Raw genomic sequence first — 17,588 nt, 5'->3', positions numbered from 1 at the left:
CCATAAAGCAGAAACTGGACCTCTTCGTGGTGAAGTCTGACTACACAGGGAGGTGGTACCCATAGGGGCGCTTGTCTCACCATCAGTGAAGATTCAACAACCCGAAGTTTTAGAAGGGGACTGTGAAATGGGGGTCAGAGTCATCACAGGAGGGTGAGTATAGCCCTGTACAACTGAGACTGCACAACCACATCAAATTTGATTTCTGTGACGTAATAACCTGTCCCTCTTCCCTAACAATATGCAGAACAGGTCAGGTGGGCAGAGGAACACAGCTGCCACGGAGAGGAGTGACATGTAAGAAAATAAATGATTGTGATCCATTATTCCTCACCATCGTTTCATCGCATCCCAGAGATTAGAGACTGTTTGTTTTAGGCAGCAGAGGTTTTAGGAGCAGGTCCACAAGGACACTTTAGGATAAAGGTAGAAAACAAGAAGACTGCAATCTCAAAGCAGTCAGTAGGAAAGGATATAAAGTTACTACAGTAAGAAATAGAATAGCAGGGAGACAGGATATGTGGAGAAGAACATGTGGCTTGACTGCAAACTGTATACCACTAGCTCAGTAAATATAGTGTGTGTGTACACCAGTCAGGCCCCTCCTTGCTTTAAGCCCAGTCCCAGTAATACTCGGACCAATAACAGAGTAAACCTGTCTGTTAACAATGATGCACAGTGTAACAAGAACCACTCAGCCCAATTTGCAAAAATCTCATTAAGAGATTTCCAACTCACAGAACCAATAGCACAAGACTGAAATATGTGCATTGATGACACTGGTCGAGCGTTTCTATGTTTGGCCCACAACAGGTCAAACTCTTGTGAGCTTGAACTCGGCTGAAGAGAAACACAGCACCTGGGGAGAGCTTCAGCTCCACAGCATACAAGAGATGCAGTAGGAGTCCCCCGGGGAGTGCCAGAGATCAAATTGGAGCAGGTTTTGACTCATTGTTTTTATGATGGGCAACTACTAAGAATGTGGACTAATTACATTCATTGCATCTAACAGAGGTTTATTAATTATTACAAGGGATGCCGTTAAGGGACAAGCTGAACAACAAGCAGCTTCCAGCTTATTGACATGATAGAATGTCTTTAGACGTGCTCCTAGCAGAGAAAGGAGGTGTGTGTGTGTGCCATGTTGGATCATCCTGTTGCACAATTATATCAAATAATACTGTTTCAGAGAGATCAGTTACTAGAGCCTTACAAAGATTAACAACATTATATAAAGAATTAGCAGAGAATTCAGGGGTAGAGAATTAGTCTGGTGATGCTATGGAAAGACGGTCCGGGAGATGGAGAGTTCTCATGTCACTGGTATCTTCAGCATTAATAGCTATATCAATATTAATTTGTACATTATCTCCACCGATTTATATTTTGTAAATATTTATGCATTTTTTATATTCATGTACCAGCTAACCCAGAGCAAATTCTTTGTAGGTGAAAACCTACATGACAAGAAAGATTATTCTGATTCTAAATACTTACTGTATGTGGATGTTGTTATATACCATAAATTAGAAGCCGCATGACGAGATTGATTGATTCCACAATCACAAAACAAATGTACACGAGTATCAGCCCCTCTCCATAGATTTATGCAATTTGATAGAACTAGCCTGATTACAGAACGGAATTGCATTAGACATGGTGCTAGCTGAAAAAGGGGGTGTCTGCAAATTGTTTGGCTCCGTGTTGTACTTTCATCCCAAATAACACCGCCCTTGATGGATCCTTTACCAGAGCTTTGAAAGGACTTAACAGACTCAGCAAAGAGCTAGCATCAAACAGTGGGGTACTCATAGACTATGATATAGAGCAGGAACACGACAACCAGGAGGAAGATGATTTCGTGTGAATAACTCTACAAAGTGTTCTTTGGTGCCATACCGAAGCCACTGACTTTATTGTAGTTACAGTCTCTCAGTCGTATACAGATATTACAATTTTATACAGACATTAAAAGTTTACTAATATTTACTGTCTTTTACTGGAAGTGTTTTTTATTATACTGAAGCTAATTGTCTTTATGCTGGAATAACAAATGAAGTTCTTTGGTTTTATACAGAAGGTATTTTTATGACTGGAATAAAAACAAGTGCACTATGAATGTATTCTTGTATACCATATGCTGAATTTGTACACCACTCGGTGCCTTATATTTACTGGAGATTATACACACCATAAATGGTGTGTAAAGGGGGAATTGTCAGGTAAATTAATCCATATTGGAAAGACTATCGTATATATTTGTTTACCTCAATCTATATATCTATATATATATATATATATATATATATATATATATATATATATATATATATATATATATATATATATATATATATATATATATATATATATATATATATATATATATACACATATATACACACACACACACATATATACACACACACACACACACAACACGAATATGTTTCTCTGCAATTATGTATTTCTGCACTGAGTGTATTACAAACATAATAGGGGCACTTCCCTTTAAGAGAACGGGTCAACAAACCATTACTTCCTGACTTGCCGACGGAGGAACGTGTTGGCGCCAAACTGGGACCAATGAGGAGAAGGTCAACGCCTACTCCTTGTATTAGATGCGATGATTTCAAATGTCTCGGAACACACCTGGAGCGGAGCCGTGAGACCGCAACGATGGGGCTCTTGGAGCCATGCGGTCTATGGAAACGGCGACGCGAAATGTGTCCTCAGCTGAGAATATTTTCTTTGTTTAACTTATTGCGTTAAATAAATATATAGATTACACCAGGAGATTGCTGTTTTGATTCGACATTTAAGCTCCGAGTTCTTCAGCTTTTTCCTACCCTTTAGTGCACACATTTTTTCTTGCACCCCAGCCCCACAGTGTTATATATTAACATGCATAGTGCAGATCAACGCCATCACTACTCTGTAAACTTAATTGGTACCTCATGAGTGATCGCGCTTCAGTAATCCTGTGAGACTCTCTGGCATGTCTGTACTGTATGGGTGTTTTTAAGAGAGAGAAACGAATAGAGGGAGAAAGATCAGAGGTTTAGCGCACATCACAAATCCCCCCTCCTATTTTCATGCAAACAAGGTTCCCTAATCCATCGGGGAATTACTGTAAATTAGCTATTTCCATTTTAGCCACCCCCTCCCAGCACATCCATGTAAGGATCTCATTTCTTCTCTTTTCATTCAGCAGGTCCTTGCACCCGTTCACTTTTGATGATAAATTCAAAAGGCAGGGAGGCAGATTAGGCATTTCAAAGTATGTAACAAGGCAGAAGACAGAGAGGAAGGAGATAAAAGCGCAGAGCGAAAGAGGGATCAGGAGCGGGACGAGCTGAGAGAGAGAAAGTGATACAGATGGGGAAATTGAAAGATTGCCGCTTCTGTTTCTCCAGTCTGTTAGTTCTGTGTCTTTGTGGGCTCTCTCCTGGGAAACGGATGATATAACCCTCTAAAGTCTCCCCGTTTCATGTAGGGTCAAGATATTTTTGATCAGGGGTGACTGAGGATAAAAGCGCAAGAGGGGGGCTGGGAGGATGGGGGGGGGGGGGGGGGGGGCAAAGAAGGCAAGAGTGTAACTGAGGAGAGAAGAATAAAGGATGAGTGACAGAAGATGGTGTTTAGGGGAAAGAGGAGGAGGAGGTGTCTGAGTTTGATGGGAAGAGGAGGTGGACAGACTACGGATTGCACGCTGTCTGCTACGCCGAAGAGCAGGAGGGGGGACCTTCAGCGGAGCAGTTGTGGGAAGGATGTTTCTCAATCACCTCAAGAGCGAGTGTGCCAAAGTTTGTTGCGGCACAGTTTCATGGCACGGGAAAAACAAAAAACAAAGGCAAGATTGAGAGAGGTTTCAAATGGCAAGAAAAACAAGAGTCAGCAGTTGTTGGTGTGCATCTGCACGTGTGTGTGTGTGTGTGTGTGTGTGTGTGTGTGTGTGTGTGTGTGTGTGTGTGTGTGTGTTTGCAGCTGTCGAGGTGACACACACTTGACATGGCAGGCACAGAGCGGTGCTTCCATATTGACTCTCTCTCTACATCATAAGCTTGATATTGATTACAGAGACTATGAGATGAATGGGCGACATCAGATACTGCAGCCATATGTTCACATGAAATCGCTGTGACCGTCCCACACACATGCACACACACACACACACACACACACACACACACACACACACACACACACACACACACACACCAGTGGTGGAAGAAGTATTCAGATCTAACTAGTATTAACAGCAGGATTTACTTAAAGTACTCATTGAGCAGTATAATGTGTTTTACTATTATGTAGGATGTATTTTAGATACTATACTGCTGCATTAATGCGTTTGCTGCATCTGATGTTTAAGGTTGTACTTAGTTTAACGCCTTTATAGTATGTTGGGTAGTTTAATCTAGAGAAATGCATCATGTGTTTGTAGCGTCGCTTCTCCTGTGAGAACCACAAATCAACTTTTTATGAGCTTGAGCTTAAACAGCCTGATTTCAGCTTTGTGACGATGCATTTCACAGCTGATCCAAGAGGCTTTTTAAATACTTTATTTAGCTTAAAGTAATATTTCATCCACACCATGACCTTGTGTATTACATGACATGACATTACAGCGACTTACAATAATATATTATATTAAATACATATTATTGTATATTAAATACTCACCCAAACACATGAACACACAATAAAAGCGTATTATTTAATACCCATCCGAATAAACCTATACAGAGTTTTACATAGTAAGGATTTATTGAAAGTGTTTGGGAAGTAGTGAGATTTGTATTTTACTGCTCGAGTTGTGTGAGAGTAAACAGATGTTTTGATCTAGTTTTGCTGTTAAACGCAGCATCCATTCATTTTAATTCATCAAGAATGTTCTCCGTTCACCATGAAGGCAATAATTGATATAATATATCGTAAATTGATATACAAATGGTCATTTTGTGGGTTAAGTATTCCTTTAAGAAGTAGGAGAACGCATAAAGGAACACTTTGTCCTTCAGTTTTTCACAAACATTCAACAAAATGTGGAGATACATTGTTTTTACTGCACATGAAGGGTATCAATAATAATCAAAATTCAATAAAACTCAAACACTCAAGTAGAATACCTCAAATGTGTGCTCTGTTACATTCCACCACTAACACACACACACACACACACACACACACACACACACACACACACACACACACACACCCTTGTTTCAACCTTTCTTATGCAGCGTGATGATTACATTACATTACGCCTGTCTGTTCACACTCCCACACACACATACACACGTTGTTATTAGGTTTGCATAATAATTCCAAAAGCAGAACAGTGACATGTTATGAAATCAGTGTCATATAATACCCTCTGCTCCCATAAGAGTCTCTCTGCAGAGCATCATGTGCGGTTTTCTTTGTGTGCGCGCTGCACCTTTAAACAGCAGGCGTGGCTCTGCTACTACGACCCGCCTTGTTATGCATAATTGCCAACTCTCCTTCCCCCGGATCATATAGTGCAGTAGTCTGCAAAGAAAGTGACCACAGCCGAAGCATATCCAGCCCTCTGAGCGGCAGGACTGCGACCAAACGGACTCAATTACCTCAACGACTGTTTACAACTGGAAAAAGACACCGAGCGGATCAGTGGAAAATCTCACATCCGAGGCAGATTACACGTAAGGAATCATTGTGGCTGCTGATTTTCGGACACTTATTTTGCGCACGGCGGATCTATGAAGAAGCAGGCAGGGTTTTCACTCTCAACACCAGGTAAAAAAAACTATTCTTTTTATTTTTTATTCTGCAACATCTCTTCTGGAGGATGTTAACACACAGGTATATGCTGAGTAGAGGTTTCACGTGAAGTTTTTTTTTTGGGGGGGGGGGTGGGGGGGTGGGGGTGGTTTGCAGCTTTCCCACCGCGACTGCTGCTTAATTACCTGATCGGTGCTTTTCAGTCGCAGCTGAATTCTTTGAGCTTGATAAGAAGGAATTGAACCGAGGAGGAGCCAAATAAACTACTTAACATACGGCACAGCCGTCTGAACAGGTTCATTGGCAGGCAGGACGAGTACCTGTCGATCCAATTAATCTATTTCAATCTAATTTAATCACTCTATTTTCTGCCGAGCAGTCAGCAGAAAATAAAAACCCCTAGCCTCCTCCTCTCCCTCTCTCTACTATTAAAGCAGTGTTATGTAATGAAACCCTGTTGCGAAACTTGAACTTCTCAGCAGCAACACAGAGTAGTTTAACTTTAACTTTGCGGCGTTTGAGCAAATGTGTAGTTTGTATTTGTCACCAGTGTTTTTTCCAGGCCTGCATGTCTATGGTTCATTGACCTTTTTTTGGAATGACTCCTTTGTACTCTTAATTGGCACACAGGTAGTTTCTGATGTTCTTCTCCGAAATAAAAACCTTTCAGCAAAGAAATGGAATAAAAAAATATATATATATATATATATATATATATATATATATATATATATATATATATATATATAAAAAGCTGCATTATGCATGGCCACAAAATCCCCCCTACCCCCCCCCCCCCAGAGGGCAACATGTCTGCACACCGGGTTGTGATTATTATGATGAGAATAAGGCTCAGTTTTGAACTGTTTGCTCTCTCTCTCCGCAGACCGAGGGAACAGGGAGTGATTCACCCCCCCCCCCCCCCCTGCCTGCAGCCCCGATGCCGGGCATTAGCTCCACCGCGCCTCGTTATGAAAACTGGGACATGGACCACCTTGACCACTACCAACACTATTTCTATGACGACCACCACGACCCGGATGAGGATTTCTTTAAGTCCACAGCGCCCAGCGAGGACATATGGAAGAAATTCGAGCTGGTACCGACCCCGCCCATGTCGCCTATCCGGGCGGTGGAAGGATCTGGTAGGGTCGGGCTGCTGTGCCCGTCTCTGGGGGACAAACTGGAGTGGGTGTCTCAGTTCTTAGGGCAGGACGATGAACAGCAGCAGCAGCAGCAGCAGCAGCAACAGCAGCAGGACCTGCCCTGCAAGCTGACCACGGCCAATGACTCCTTTGGGAACTTGAGCTCCATCATCATCCAGGACTGCATGTGGAGTGGCTTCTCTGCCGGGCAGCAGCTGGAGAGAGTTGTAGGGGAGCGTTGCGCCCCCTGTCCCGGGACGGGAGCCGCTGCCAAAGTCGCAGCCGCGTCTGCCGTTACTTCCCCGGGGAAGGTGCAGGGTGCACCCGCCGAGGCGTCGACCCTCAGCGGACTGGCGGCGGACTGCGTGGACCCGGCTGCGGTGCTCACTTTCCCGTTAAACGGTGGATGCAAGAAACAAGTGTCCTCCGGTTCAGAGTCTCACTCAGACTCATCAGGTCAGTAACAGATGGAATATGCAACATATAGGACCTTTGTGTTTAGAGAAGCATGTTACTATAATGGCTCTTCTTTAACTTGTGGTTTGTCTGTGGTGAAGTGAGATGTATGGTTGTAACTATTAGGCTACTATGTGTCTGTTGGTGACCTTTCTTTATGATAGTAGGTTTAATCTTCCAAAAAAAAAAAGAAGTATTTTCTCTCTATTTGCACAAATACATTTCATTGAAGATTTGTTTTTTTGCAAGGGTGACTTAAGACTTAATTTGACCTCAAATGTTCTTTTCCTTCTCTCATTGAGTTAATATGTTGCTTTGATTAGTCATTATCTTGCAGTACAGGTTGGCAGCATGGCACATGACTGCATTGCGTTACCTTGGTGCATGCAACACATGCTTCAAGCCTAGAGAGCGACACACCCATTAAAACATCTGCTGCTTGGCCTGGCTCCAGCAGACCAGCTGCTCCCTCTCCCTGTTTCTCCAGTCTGACTTATGATAACAATATCCTCTCGCCGCACTCCCTGCCTCAGATTTGGACATGAATTCAATAAGAGCGCTCATTATTATTGGAACTTTATGTAGCATGGAGGGAAGGAAAATCGACCCTGTTGTTAGTTATGTCTAGCCCAAATTTTCCTTGACTCCAGACCTTTTTTTTTTTACACAATTTCCACTCTGTGAACCCATATGATTTGAGATTGGTATGTAGGCCTGCCATGTGATGTTGAACCATGCATAATGGTGTGTGGAATGTCACAAAGGGAACTTGTTGCTGCATTCCTCCGCTCAACAGGCTGCAGCGCCAATTGTGTCAGTGGGTGGATTTGGTCCGAGCCAGCCATGGCTGTGAATAGAGCGGGATTAGCCGTTTAGGGGGTTGGCTAGGCGTGCAGAATGCTTTGACATGAGTTGGAGGCATTATTTCACACTTTCAGGGGATAATATGCGCTCAAAGAAGAGGAGAATGAGCAATCGTAGGACATGCATGTATGCTTGAACTCTATTAAAGAGTCATTATATAGGGCTGCTTGAGGGAATCAATTCTGTATGCCTTGTAATATGAGATGACATCCTTTGTCGTATAAATGCTGTTGTAAATAATAGGCAGGGACACTTCTATACAAAGCTTTTTGTCCGCCCCCTCTTTACTGTGTTAAATACAGATTACTACTTTCTGAGCAGTCTCATTCAGAGAGGTGCAATTAATTTAAAAGTGTGTTTCAATTTACAAGTGTATTGAAAATATCCCCAGAGTCTTGTCAGTTGGCGGGAATCAAGTGGATAAGACCTTTTTCCTGGTGTTAATACCCCGTTTCCACTCGAGTAAATAGAGCAGCAGATGGTTTCACACATGTGGTTGGATATTCGTTGGCGCATTTTGACAAGAAGAGTTGTTGTTTTGCACCAGAGTGCTTTTAACCTAACGTGACTCTCATCCTCGCTCATGAGTGAAGAGGAGCTGACATAATGCAGCGACTTGTGTGTGTGTGTGAGATCTTGTAGGCTGTGTGTGAAGTAAATTTTTACACAAGCATTTAATTGGTGTAAGGAGTCAGGAGACCAGGGATGCTTTCCATCTTCAGCTGTCACCTGCAGTGTTTCGTCTCATCAAACGCATCATTTAATACCTTCTCTCTCTCTTGCCCTTTCAGATGATGAAGATGACAAAGATGAGGATGAAGAGGAGATCGATGTGGTGACGGTGGAGCACAAGCAGCAGCAGCGTAAACCTCGTCGGCTGGTCAACACTCGCAAACCAGTGACCATTACGGTGCGAGCGGACCCCCTGGACCCCGGCATGAAGCGTTTCCACATCTCCATCCACCAACAGCAGCACAACTACGCTGCTCCCTCCCCGGACACGCTCCCTCAGCCGGTCGAGCCGCCCCGGAAGAGGGTCCGGCAGGAGGCCGCCTCCCAGCCGCACCAGAACTCTCATTACCACCAGCCCCGGCCCGGCCACGGCCCTCTGAACTTAGACAGCAGGAAGTCTCATGCGAGTGTGGCTGGAGTCAGGTCCGAGTCGCCTAACCTCAGCCCCTGCTCTCCTACCTCCTCCTCACCTTCGTCTCCTCCCTCATCATCCTCCTCTTCCTCCTCCCATTCCCAGAGCTCGCCCTCAAAGTCCCACTCGTTCTGCCACCTCTCCAGCCCCCAGTCCTCCGACTGCGAGGACACAGACAAGCGCAAGGCGCACAACTTCCTCGAGCGCAAGAGGAGGAACGACCTGCGCTCACGCTTCCTGTCGCTGCGGGACGAGATCCCGGGCTTAGCAGACTGCCCCAAGACGCCGAAGGTGGCGATCCTGACGCGCGCCACGGAGTACCTGCAGCAGCTGCATGTCAGCGAGCGGCAGAAGGCTCAGGAGAGGAAGCAGCTGAAATCCAGGCAGCTGCAGCTGCAGCAGAGGCTGGCGCTGCTCAAACGCTCCTGAGCGACGGGGGTCGGCTGTCACTACACGCGTACACTCACAGGACTACATGAAGGAGAAATAGACACTAATGTTCACTTTGATTTGATCACGTTGGAATAGTGCGGGTGGATTTACTTTTTGTTTTATATTTTTTGTGGTTTGCACATTTTAGCTTCTGAGTGATTGACGAGGCCGTAAGCCGGTCAGGACAGCAAGCTAGGGACTGATGTTATGGGGCGTCTTACGGGCAGATTAATATGTCCATGGTTACTCAATATGGGTTTGTCAAACTGTTATATTCCCCCTTGATGAACATTTTTCAAAACTGTTGCTTGTTTACGGGAGGGCTTGCTGTGAATGAAGCAGCTGCTAGTTGATAAACTGCTACAACTGTGCCGTCTAACTGCTGCATGGTCTGGTCAGACGTATCTTGATTGTGATAGGGTTTGGTGTGCTTGCACAGCAAAGATTTCTCCTCTTTCTGTCTGTCATTTGCTAAAAGGGCTCACTGAAGTTTCTCCGTAGAGTCTCCTTCACATGTTTTGTTATTTGCAGTCCCCTTGCTCCTTAGCGCTTGGCATGCAACTCTGAAATGTTGTCATTTTATTGTGCCTTGTTTCGAATCTGTGTTTTTTTTTTTTCCATTTTCTTTTCTCTCATTCTCCATCTAACCTCTTCCTCCTTTTTTTTTTTTCTTTCTTGTTCTTCACACGTCCTCCACCGTGTCAGCAGTTGAAGCTTCTAGCTTTATGGTTGCTGCTCATGGGAATTCAGGGGGCTGTCGTGGGACTGTACTGAGCCATGCATCGATGACGTTACAGCTGGACACAATGTGTTCTGCACCTCTGGAATAGCTCAGGTTAACGCATAACTTCTGTGCCTGCAGGTTTCCACTCAGCAGCACCACCACACCCACAGCAAACACCCGTTTTGTAGCATTATTTGGAGAAAAATATGTTGCCATTCAAATAGTTTGAGATTAATCCTATTTTCAGAAAAACCTTTGAAGATCTTCACCGAGATTTCTCTTTATTATTGTTGTGCCATGGAGACCAGCCAAAAGGTGAATGTTGGCTTCAAATGATCAACCAAAAGGAAACTCTTAGAGAATGGCTTAAATTTAATCGGTATGTTTTTAAGCAACATTAAAAATGCTAACGTTCGCTTTGAGATGACGCCCGATGAGGTCCAACTGTACATTTCTTTTATCTTGCTGTCTGATAAATTTGTAAATTGTTTTTTTTTTTTTGCATTTTGATGTAACGCCTATAGAAGCCTTTCAATGTACGTAGACTATCCTGTTGGATGTTATGTATATAGTTCCCTTACTGTACAGTCCCTTCCAAACCAAAACCAGAGCGGTCTACTATACTCATCCTAGTTTTGTTTTGTTTGTTTCAGCCCTGCGTCCTACACCGGGGGCCAAGCTTGCTGGCTTTTCAAAGATAACTCAAAGCTTCTATTTTTGTTAATAAAATGATAATGAAAATAAAACGCTTACTGAACATCATGATCACACTAGACACTTTGTCACCACATTTTTTTTAAATGTTATTTTGCAATGCCTACTTGTTTTCTTTACTGTTCATTATCTGTCTCTGGGGTTTGTTTTATTTGTACAAGTCAAGAGTTGACAAAAGTTTTATACTATATTTTCCTACCAAGTTGAATTTCAGTGTGAGCTAATGACTGTTTTTGTTATTGGAGCTGGCAGGGCTTTTACTGGTGGTTATGTGCTGAAAATTGGCATGTGCGTTCTGCTTTGTCGCTGTGCAGTGGAAAAGCACCTGAACGCTCCTGTATTCAATCCAATCACTGTAGCTGTAGCACTCTCTTAAATCTGCCGCGGTCTGTGGGAAGGAGGGAGGATTTAAGAGGATCTACCGATTTAAACTTCTGGCTGTGTGTGTAGCCTTTAGTGACCCTAATGTTACTGCTTTTTGTGTGTGCAAGGTCTGTGCTCCCTATTGTTCCCATAAGCCATGCAACAGAACACTGTAACCTGTGAAGTCGTACTGTAAATGACTCTGTCATGATGAGTAGCATGCTCTGCTATCAACAGCACTCAGGAAACTCCCACGTGTAGCCTGTAGATCTTGTGATGAGGCCGTGTTTTGAAGAACGCACCAGATGCTATAATATGCTGTAACATAATGCCAGACCCACACAGACGGAAAGAGAACATTAGTTTGGGGGGGGGAATCGTGATGTACGTGAACCAATACTTCAGGATATTATCATTAATGATCTACGTTCTGATTCTGAATAAGCTGTAAAATTTCTTTCTGCTAATAATTCAGCACAAACCACCATTAGCCCTGATTTCTTTATTTTTCCTCTCTCAATAGGTTGCACCCACAGCAGCCCCATGTTTGTTTGTTTGACTTGTACTGGTCACTGGTCGCTGCTGTTGGCACAGTCACAGTAGCCGTGGACGTTGCTTACTGACTTTGGGAGTTTAACCATGGTGATTTTGGAGCCTTGTTTCAGCACTTTGTTTTTTTCTGTACCTCATAAGCCTCTATGTATGAAAAGTAAGTCAGAAAAATAATAAATTCATGGTTTGACATCATAAATGACCGGTTTGCCTTTTCACTTTGTCTCTTTCACACACACACACGAATAATAATTATCTTGCTATATATATTTGTTAATATTGTTATTGTTGTGCTGTTTTCTTGTTATTGCACACATTTGTTTTCCATTCAAACCACCTGTATGAGTGAACACACATCTCCCCATCCGCCAGTCTCCAAGGTAACCCATCCTGGCATCTTTGCCATGGCAACAAGCATCGTCGCTCACTGCCACAGAGCTCCGACAGTTAACATAGAAACAACTCTAACCATGCTGCAATCGTCCACGTAAAGGTATTTCATAAACATCGTAAATGTTATAAAAGATTTGGTTTGTTCACAAATGCAGCGACAAGGAGACATAAGTTCTTATTGATGGAAGATTTGGAACTGAACTGGTTTTGATCCAGTTTAACGTGAAGCTGCAGCTTCCTGTCAGATCGTTTAATTCAGACCAGTAAGGCTAAAAAGTGAAAGATAATTACATTTAGTCTAATACAGGTGTGTCACACTCATTTTAGTTCAGGGGTCACATACAGCTCAAGTGGGACCAGTAAAATCACAGCATAATAACCTTTAAATAACAACAACTCCAAATTCTTCCCTTCGTTTTAGTTCAAATTTGATCTTTTTACAAAACATGAACAACCTGAAATTTCTTAAGAAAAAAAGGTGCAATTTCAACAATAGTATGCCTAATTTTTATCATTTACAATTTACAGATCACAGTGTATCTACAAAGGCACAAAACATTTTGTCACAGGTATCTGGAACAGTATTTTACTTTTAATTTTACAACTAACTTTTACACTTTGCAAAGTCATCCCGCGGGCCGGATTGGACCCTCTGTCAGGCCGGTTTTGGCCCCCGGGCCGCATGTTTGACACCCCTGGTCTAATAGGATGAAAGACCCTCAACATTACCCAACAATCAATCAAGGTTGCCACGGTAACCGGGCCCTGTTGCCTAGTAACAGAGCCCTCCTCTTCATCTTTACTCACAACGCGCATGCGCGCTGCAGTCAGCTGGGCACCGAGGAAAGCAGCATCATGGCGGCGTCCGCTAGTAGCGTGCAGTGTGTTTTACGGAAAGTGATGGTCCCGTCGTTGGTGGTGATTTTGGGAGCTACCGGTACCGGGAAGTCCAAGCTGGCGATCGAGCTCGGGAGACGGTATCGGGGAGAAATAATCAGCGCCGACTCCATGCAGGTAGGAAAACTGTTAACACGAGGAGTCCTTGACATGGCAGCCATAATGCTCCTGCTGACACTTTAATGGTCGAAATAAGTCGAGTAAACTAAAGCTAAGACGTCTGCCAGTCAGTCAAATGAATGTAGATCCGAATACAAGCTAGCAGGCTAGTCCTGTAACTGTGTGTTTCTGAATGAGGAGGTTAGCTTAATGCTACCGCGCAAGATAGCAAGTTTTAGCTAGCACTAAATCAGCCAGTCAGACTGTGAAAATGGCAGTAAATTGTCATTATAACGCGACTATTCCTCTACTATGTTCAGTATAAAGTCTGCACTGACTCGTATCCACCACGGAACCTCACCCCAGGTCCACTGCAGGGAGACACAGCAGCTGGAGACAACAAGACACGTCCCAAACATGTAGCACAGTCCGTCTTTAGAGGTCAGTTTCAATGCATCAAGTCATTTAAAGGAAAGATAAAGTCTTTTAGGAAACACACACAAAGGGAATACAGACAATTAAGATAAAACCCACTCTTATCAGTGTATTTATAACAGCTATACTCTTTCCTTTTCTATCTTATATCTCCTGTTTATGGTGCACACTTTAATAACTTGGCAACACATGGGGATATAATATCTTGATGACATGCATAGCTTTGTGATCTCAAGTTTCAAGGTTGTTAACGACCATGTGTTATTAAAGTTTAGTGAGGAAGTGAGGTGTAAACCATTTACAGAACACTAGTGTTGTTGTGACATCACCGAGCCGAAGTCCTGGAGTTGATCTCAACTATATGATAATAAGAGAAACTACAAAGATAGACCAATAATTATAATAATCAAGTGAGGAAATGAGTTGCAATACAACAATTTCAGGCAGGTAAGGTGTATTGTTTCTGCAGATAACAGTGTTAGCAACATGTTATAGCAGAGACAAATATTCAAGATATTTATTGGAGGATATAAGACGAGATTTGAGGGGAAAAAACTTTTAAGTAACTCTCTCTCCACCTCCCGACACTTTAGTCTAATTCATCCCCTTTTTCGGCAAATGATTTATACTCGAGTGTAGGGAGGTGGAGAGAGAGTCTGTAGCTGCAATCATCCATTAATCTACCAATTACTTTCTCAATGAATCATTTGTCCAAGGTGATGTCTTTAAATGCAAAGCAGGAAATATACATATTTGAGAGGCTGAAAACAGCTTTTTCTGCCATTTGTGCATGAAAAATTATTTGATTTATCGTTACAGCTCTACAAATCATCTCCATATACCGGACATGTTGGCAACTTTAAAATATATTGCACTTCTGCCAGAAGGGTGACATTTCGATGGCGATAAATTTGCTCTTTAAGTCACATTTATTTGTTTAGATATTGTAATATAGCAGCATGGCTCTGGGTTAATTAAAGCAAAGTAAAAATGAGTGGAGATCAGTCGTGAATTAATAAATACTGTTACATGAAGGAACCAATAAATATCTTCATGACAACATTTTACTGCCTTTTTATTGCTAATCCAGTTAAAAATAAGCACGTTCAACAGGAAGTAGTTAAAGCTTTATATGATATGCACTTCCACTGTGTGTGTGTGACATTTAAAACAAACAACATCTCTCTCTCTCTCTCTCTCTCTCGCTCTCTCAGCCCCGCCCTCCCTTTTAGTTCTCAGGCTCCGTTGCTGCAGCAACCAGAAGGCGCTCACACTAAAGAAAAAAGGTTGTGTGCAGGTTTGAGTCTGGGTCACAGTGACTCCTCTGACTGCAGAATTCACTCTTTCATCACCGTGCTCCTGTTTCAGCACCATTTTCCTTTCTTCCCCCTCCTCCCCCGCCTCTTGGTGTGCATTGTCCTTGAGAGTGTGTGTCCCTGCAGGGGAGCGCCTCTTCCAGAAGTCACCTGGTACTGGCTAAACTGGGTTACGCTAATAACATTTCAGCCCAGAATATCTCAACGATCGGCAGCCCTGCACGGTGGAGAGAAACAGTGGCCTAGTTACGGCACGGCAGCCCCAGCCTATCTCCACAATCCCTGGCCTTGTTGCTATACCCTGCTGTTGGTGTGTGTGACAGTGAGAGAGACATACAGACATAGAGAGAGTGAGAAAGGGACTGCTTATGTGAGAATGAGGCTGTGTATAGGCTAGAGCTGGCCTGTGTTGTCTTTGGGATAGGAAACAGTCTGGTCTTGTTTGGGAGAAAGCAGCATTGTGCTGAGCTGGTGCATATTCAGCGCCGTGCTACGCCGGCCCAGCAGCTGATAGTGAATGGGCACGCTGTGGCCACTGGGAAGTGTCTATTGTCCCGGGGAGAATTGGTTCCCACACTCCCCTAACACTCCTATTGTGTTCTCATCACCCCCACCCTCCCGTGGCCCATGCCCTCAACCCACAGTTCATTGGACATGCAGGGGGATATTATTCACTCATTAAATGAACATGCTATCTATGACACTCACAGACACACACACACACAAGAGCTCGACTGTACTGTCAGTGAACGAGGCACTGCCAAATAGTGTAAAAGCCGTGGTTCCCAAAGCTGGGGTCCAGGGACCAGCGGGGGTCCCCTTCAGAGGGTTCCAGCAAGTACATCACTGTTCTCTCGCTCTGTAGAAGCTGCAATTATGGGAAAATGTGTCCGGTAGGGTATCGGTAGTGGTGCATCCCTATGTTCTTGTAGTGCAAACTTACCAGTTTTATCCCAGTTGGAGCTCTCAAAGACCCAAACTTGGGGAGTGATAACTTGTATCCATGAGCGGTTTACTGTTGCGATGATTGTTTGGCATGCACACGTTTTGTAGGGATTAATTGGCCGAATCAGGCTACTGATGAGCCGTAATGGACGGACATTTGTTAATCAAGTGTCACCTCGGGGGAGAGGACGATTCATCTAGGCACTGCGACTCTGTAGAGCATTATTGGTAATGAGAAACAGTTGACACGGACAGTGACAGTAAGGGGATAGAGTGAGTGCACTTCAGAGGTGATTCATGTGGGGACGTAGTGCTCAGACTGAAACATTAGAGCTGTTTACTCACAGCTATGATCATCGTTCAACCGCTGTTTATGCTCTGCTGCACATCACATCTTTAAAATATACTGCAGACTTCCCCCCCCGTCTCACTCTTAATTTTACGGATATTGGCAGATACTGAGATAGTGTGCAGACTGTTCATGTTTTTACTTCCTCTTCTGGTGACTACTCTCTTGACACCAGCAGCTAAAGCTACTTCCTGAGCACTTTGGAGGATCTGAGAAGAGCTTTCTGGTGTGTTTGTATGCTTTTAGATGAGGATTATAAACAGCAGGTACTTCATGATACAGTAGAATGCAATTCTTACAATGATAACGTGAATATGTAATATTCTTTATGTCTTAAATGGAATGGTGACACGGATGTACCTTGGGAATTTCAAAATAAAGGTTTATCTTAAAGATAATGATGTGTATCAATATTCACTTTGCATTAATATATATCGTTACACGCCTAATGTACAACCAGCACTCAAGTCTTAGATATTTTAGTTTCTCAGGAACACTTGGTAGGGAATGAGCCTTTACCCCAAGTGTAAAGTAGCTCGGGGTCTTGTTCGCAAGTGAGGGAACGATGGAGCATCGGGGGCGGTACTGCAGTCGCTTTACCGCACCGTTGTGACGAAAATAGAGTTGAGCCAGAAAAGCAAAGCTCTCGATCTACCGGTCGATCTTCGTTCCTACCCTCACCTGTGGTCATGAAGGCCGGATCATGACCAAAAGAACAAGATCACGGGTACAAGAGGCCGAAATGGGTTGTGAAGCTCAGCCATCCGTGAGAGACTCGGAGTAGAGCCGCTGCTCCTTTGCGTTGAAAGGAGCCAGTTGAGGTGGTTCGGGCATCTAGTAAGGATGCCACCTGGGCGCCTCCCTAGGGAGGTGTACCAGGCATGTCCAGCTGGGAGGAGACCCCGGGGAAGACCCAGGACTCGGTGGAGAGATTATATCTCCTCACTGGCCTGGGAACGCCTCGGGATCCCCCAGTCGGAGCTGGAGGATGTGA

At 43.7% G+C, this 17,588-nt stretch overlaps 2 protein-coding genes across 4 annotated transcripts in view; both read left to right on the top strand.

The window, feature by feature from the left end:
- Positions 1–5,541: 5,541 nt before the first annotated feature.
- Positions 5,542–12,362, top strand: myclb (MYCL proto-oncogene, bHLH transcription factor b). Of its 2 annotated transcripts, none has more exons than XM_029443630.1 (3): positions 5,542–5,687; positions 6,653–7,367; positions 9,023–12,362. In XM_029443630.1, the coding sequence occupies exons 2-3, from the start codon at positions 6,707–6,709 to the stop codon at positions 9,802–9,804; spliced, it is 1,443 nt and encodes a 480-aa protein (XP_029299490.1). In that variant the 5' UTR covers positions 5,542–5,687; positions 6,653–6,706; the 3' UTR covers positions 9,805–12,362. The 2 variants fall into 2 exon arrangements, with proteins under 2 accessions (XP_029299490.1, XP_029299489.1); XM_029443629.1 differs by having other exon boundaries at positions 5,542–5,781.
- An 884-nt stretch (positions 12,363–13,246) lies between these two features.
- trit1 (tRNA isopentenyltransferase 1) overlaps positions 13,247–17,588 on the top strand; it is a 33,120-nt gene continuing 28,778 nt past the window's right edge. The window contains exons 1-2 of one of the 2 annotated variants that reach the window (XM_029443508.1): positions 13,440–13,567; positions 13,870–13,990. Coding sequence is in view for 1 of the 2 variants with exons in the window: in XM_029443507.1 (XP_029299367.1) it covers positions 13,262–13,567 (306 nt within the window). In the remaining variant the exon portion in view is untranslated. Of the gene's footprint in view, positions 13,568–13,869; positions 13,991–17,588 lie in introns of both variants that reach the window. The other variant, XM_029443507.1, reaches the window with a different exon arrangement.

This window comes from Cottoperca gobio, chromosome 11 (genome assembly GCF_900634415.1).
Source record: "Cottoperca gobio chromosome 11, fCotGob3.1, whole genome shotgun sequence".
Lineage (NCBI taxonomy): Eukaryota > Metazoa > Chordata > Actinopteri > Perciformes > Bovichtidae > Cottoperca > Cottoperca gobio.
This window is presented reverse-complemented; position numbering and strand designations above follow the sequence as displayed.

What these genes read in the sequence shown, in the direction of transcription:
- myclb (XM_029443630.1), top strand. Translation starts at nt 6,707, where the DNA reads ATGCCGGGCATTAGCTCCACCGCGCCTCGTTATGAAAACTGGGACATG. An exon ending in GTCTCACTCAGACTCATCAG is followed by an intron (nt 7,368 to 9,022) that starts GTCAGTAACAGA and finishes TTGCCCTTTCAG; the next exon opens with ATGATGAAGATGACAAAGAT.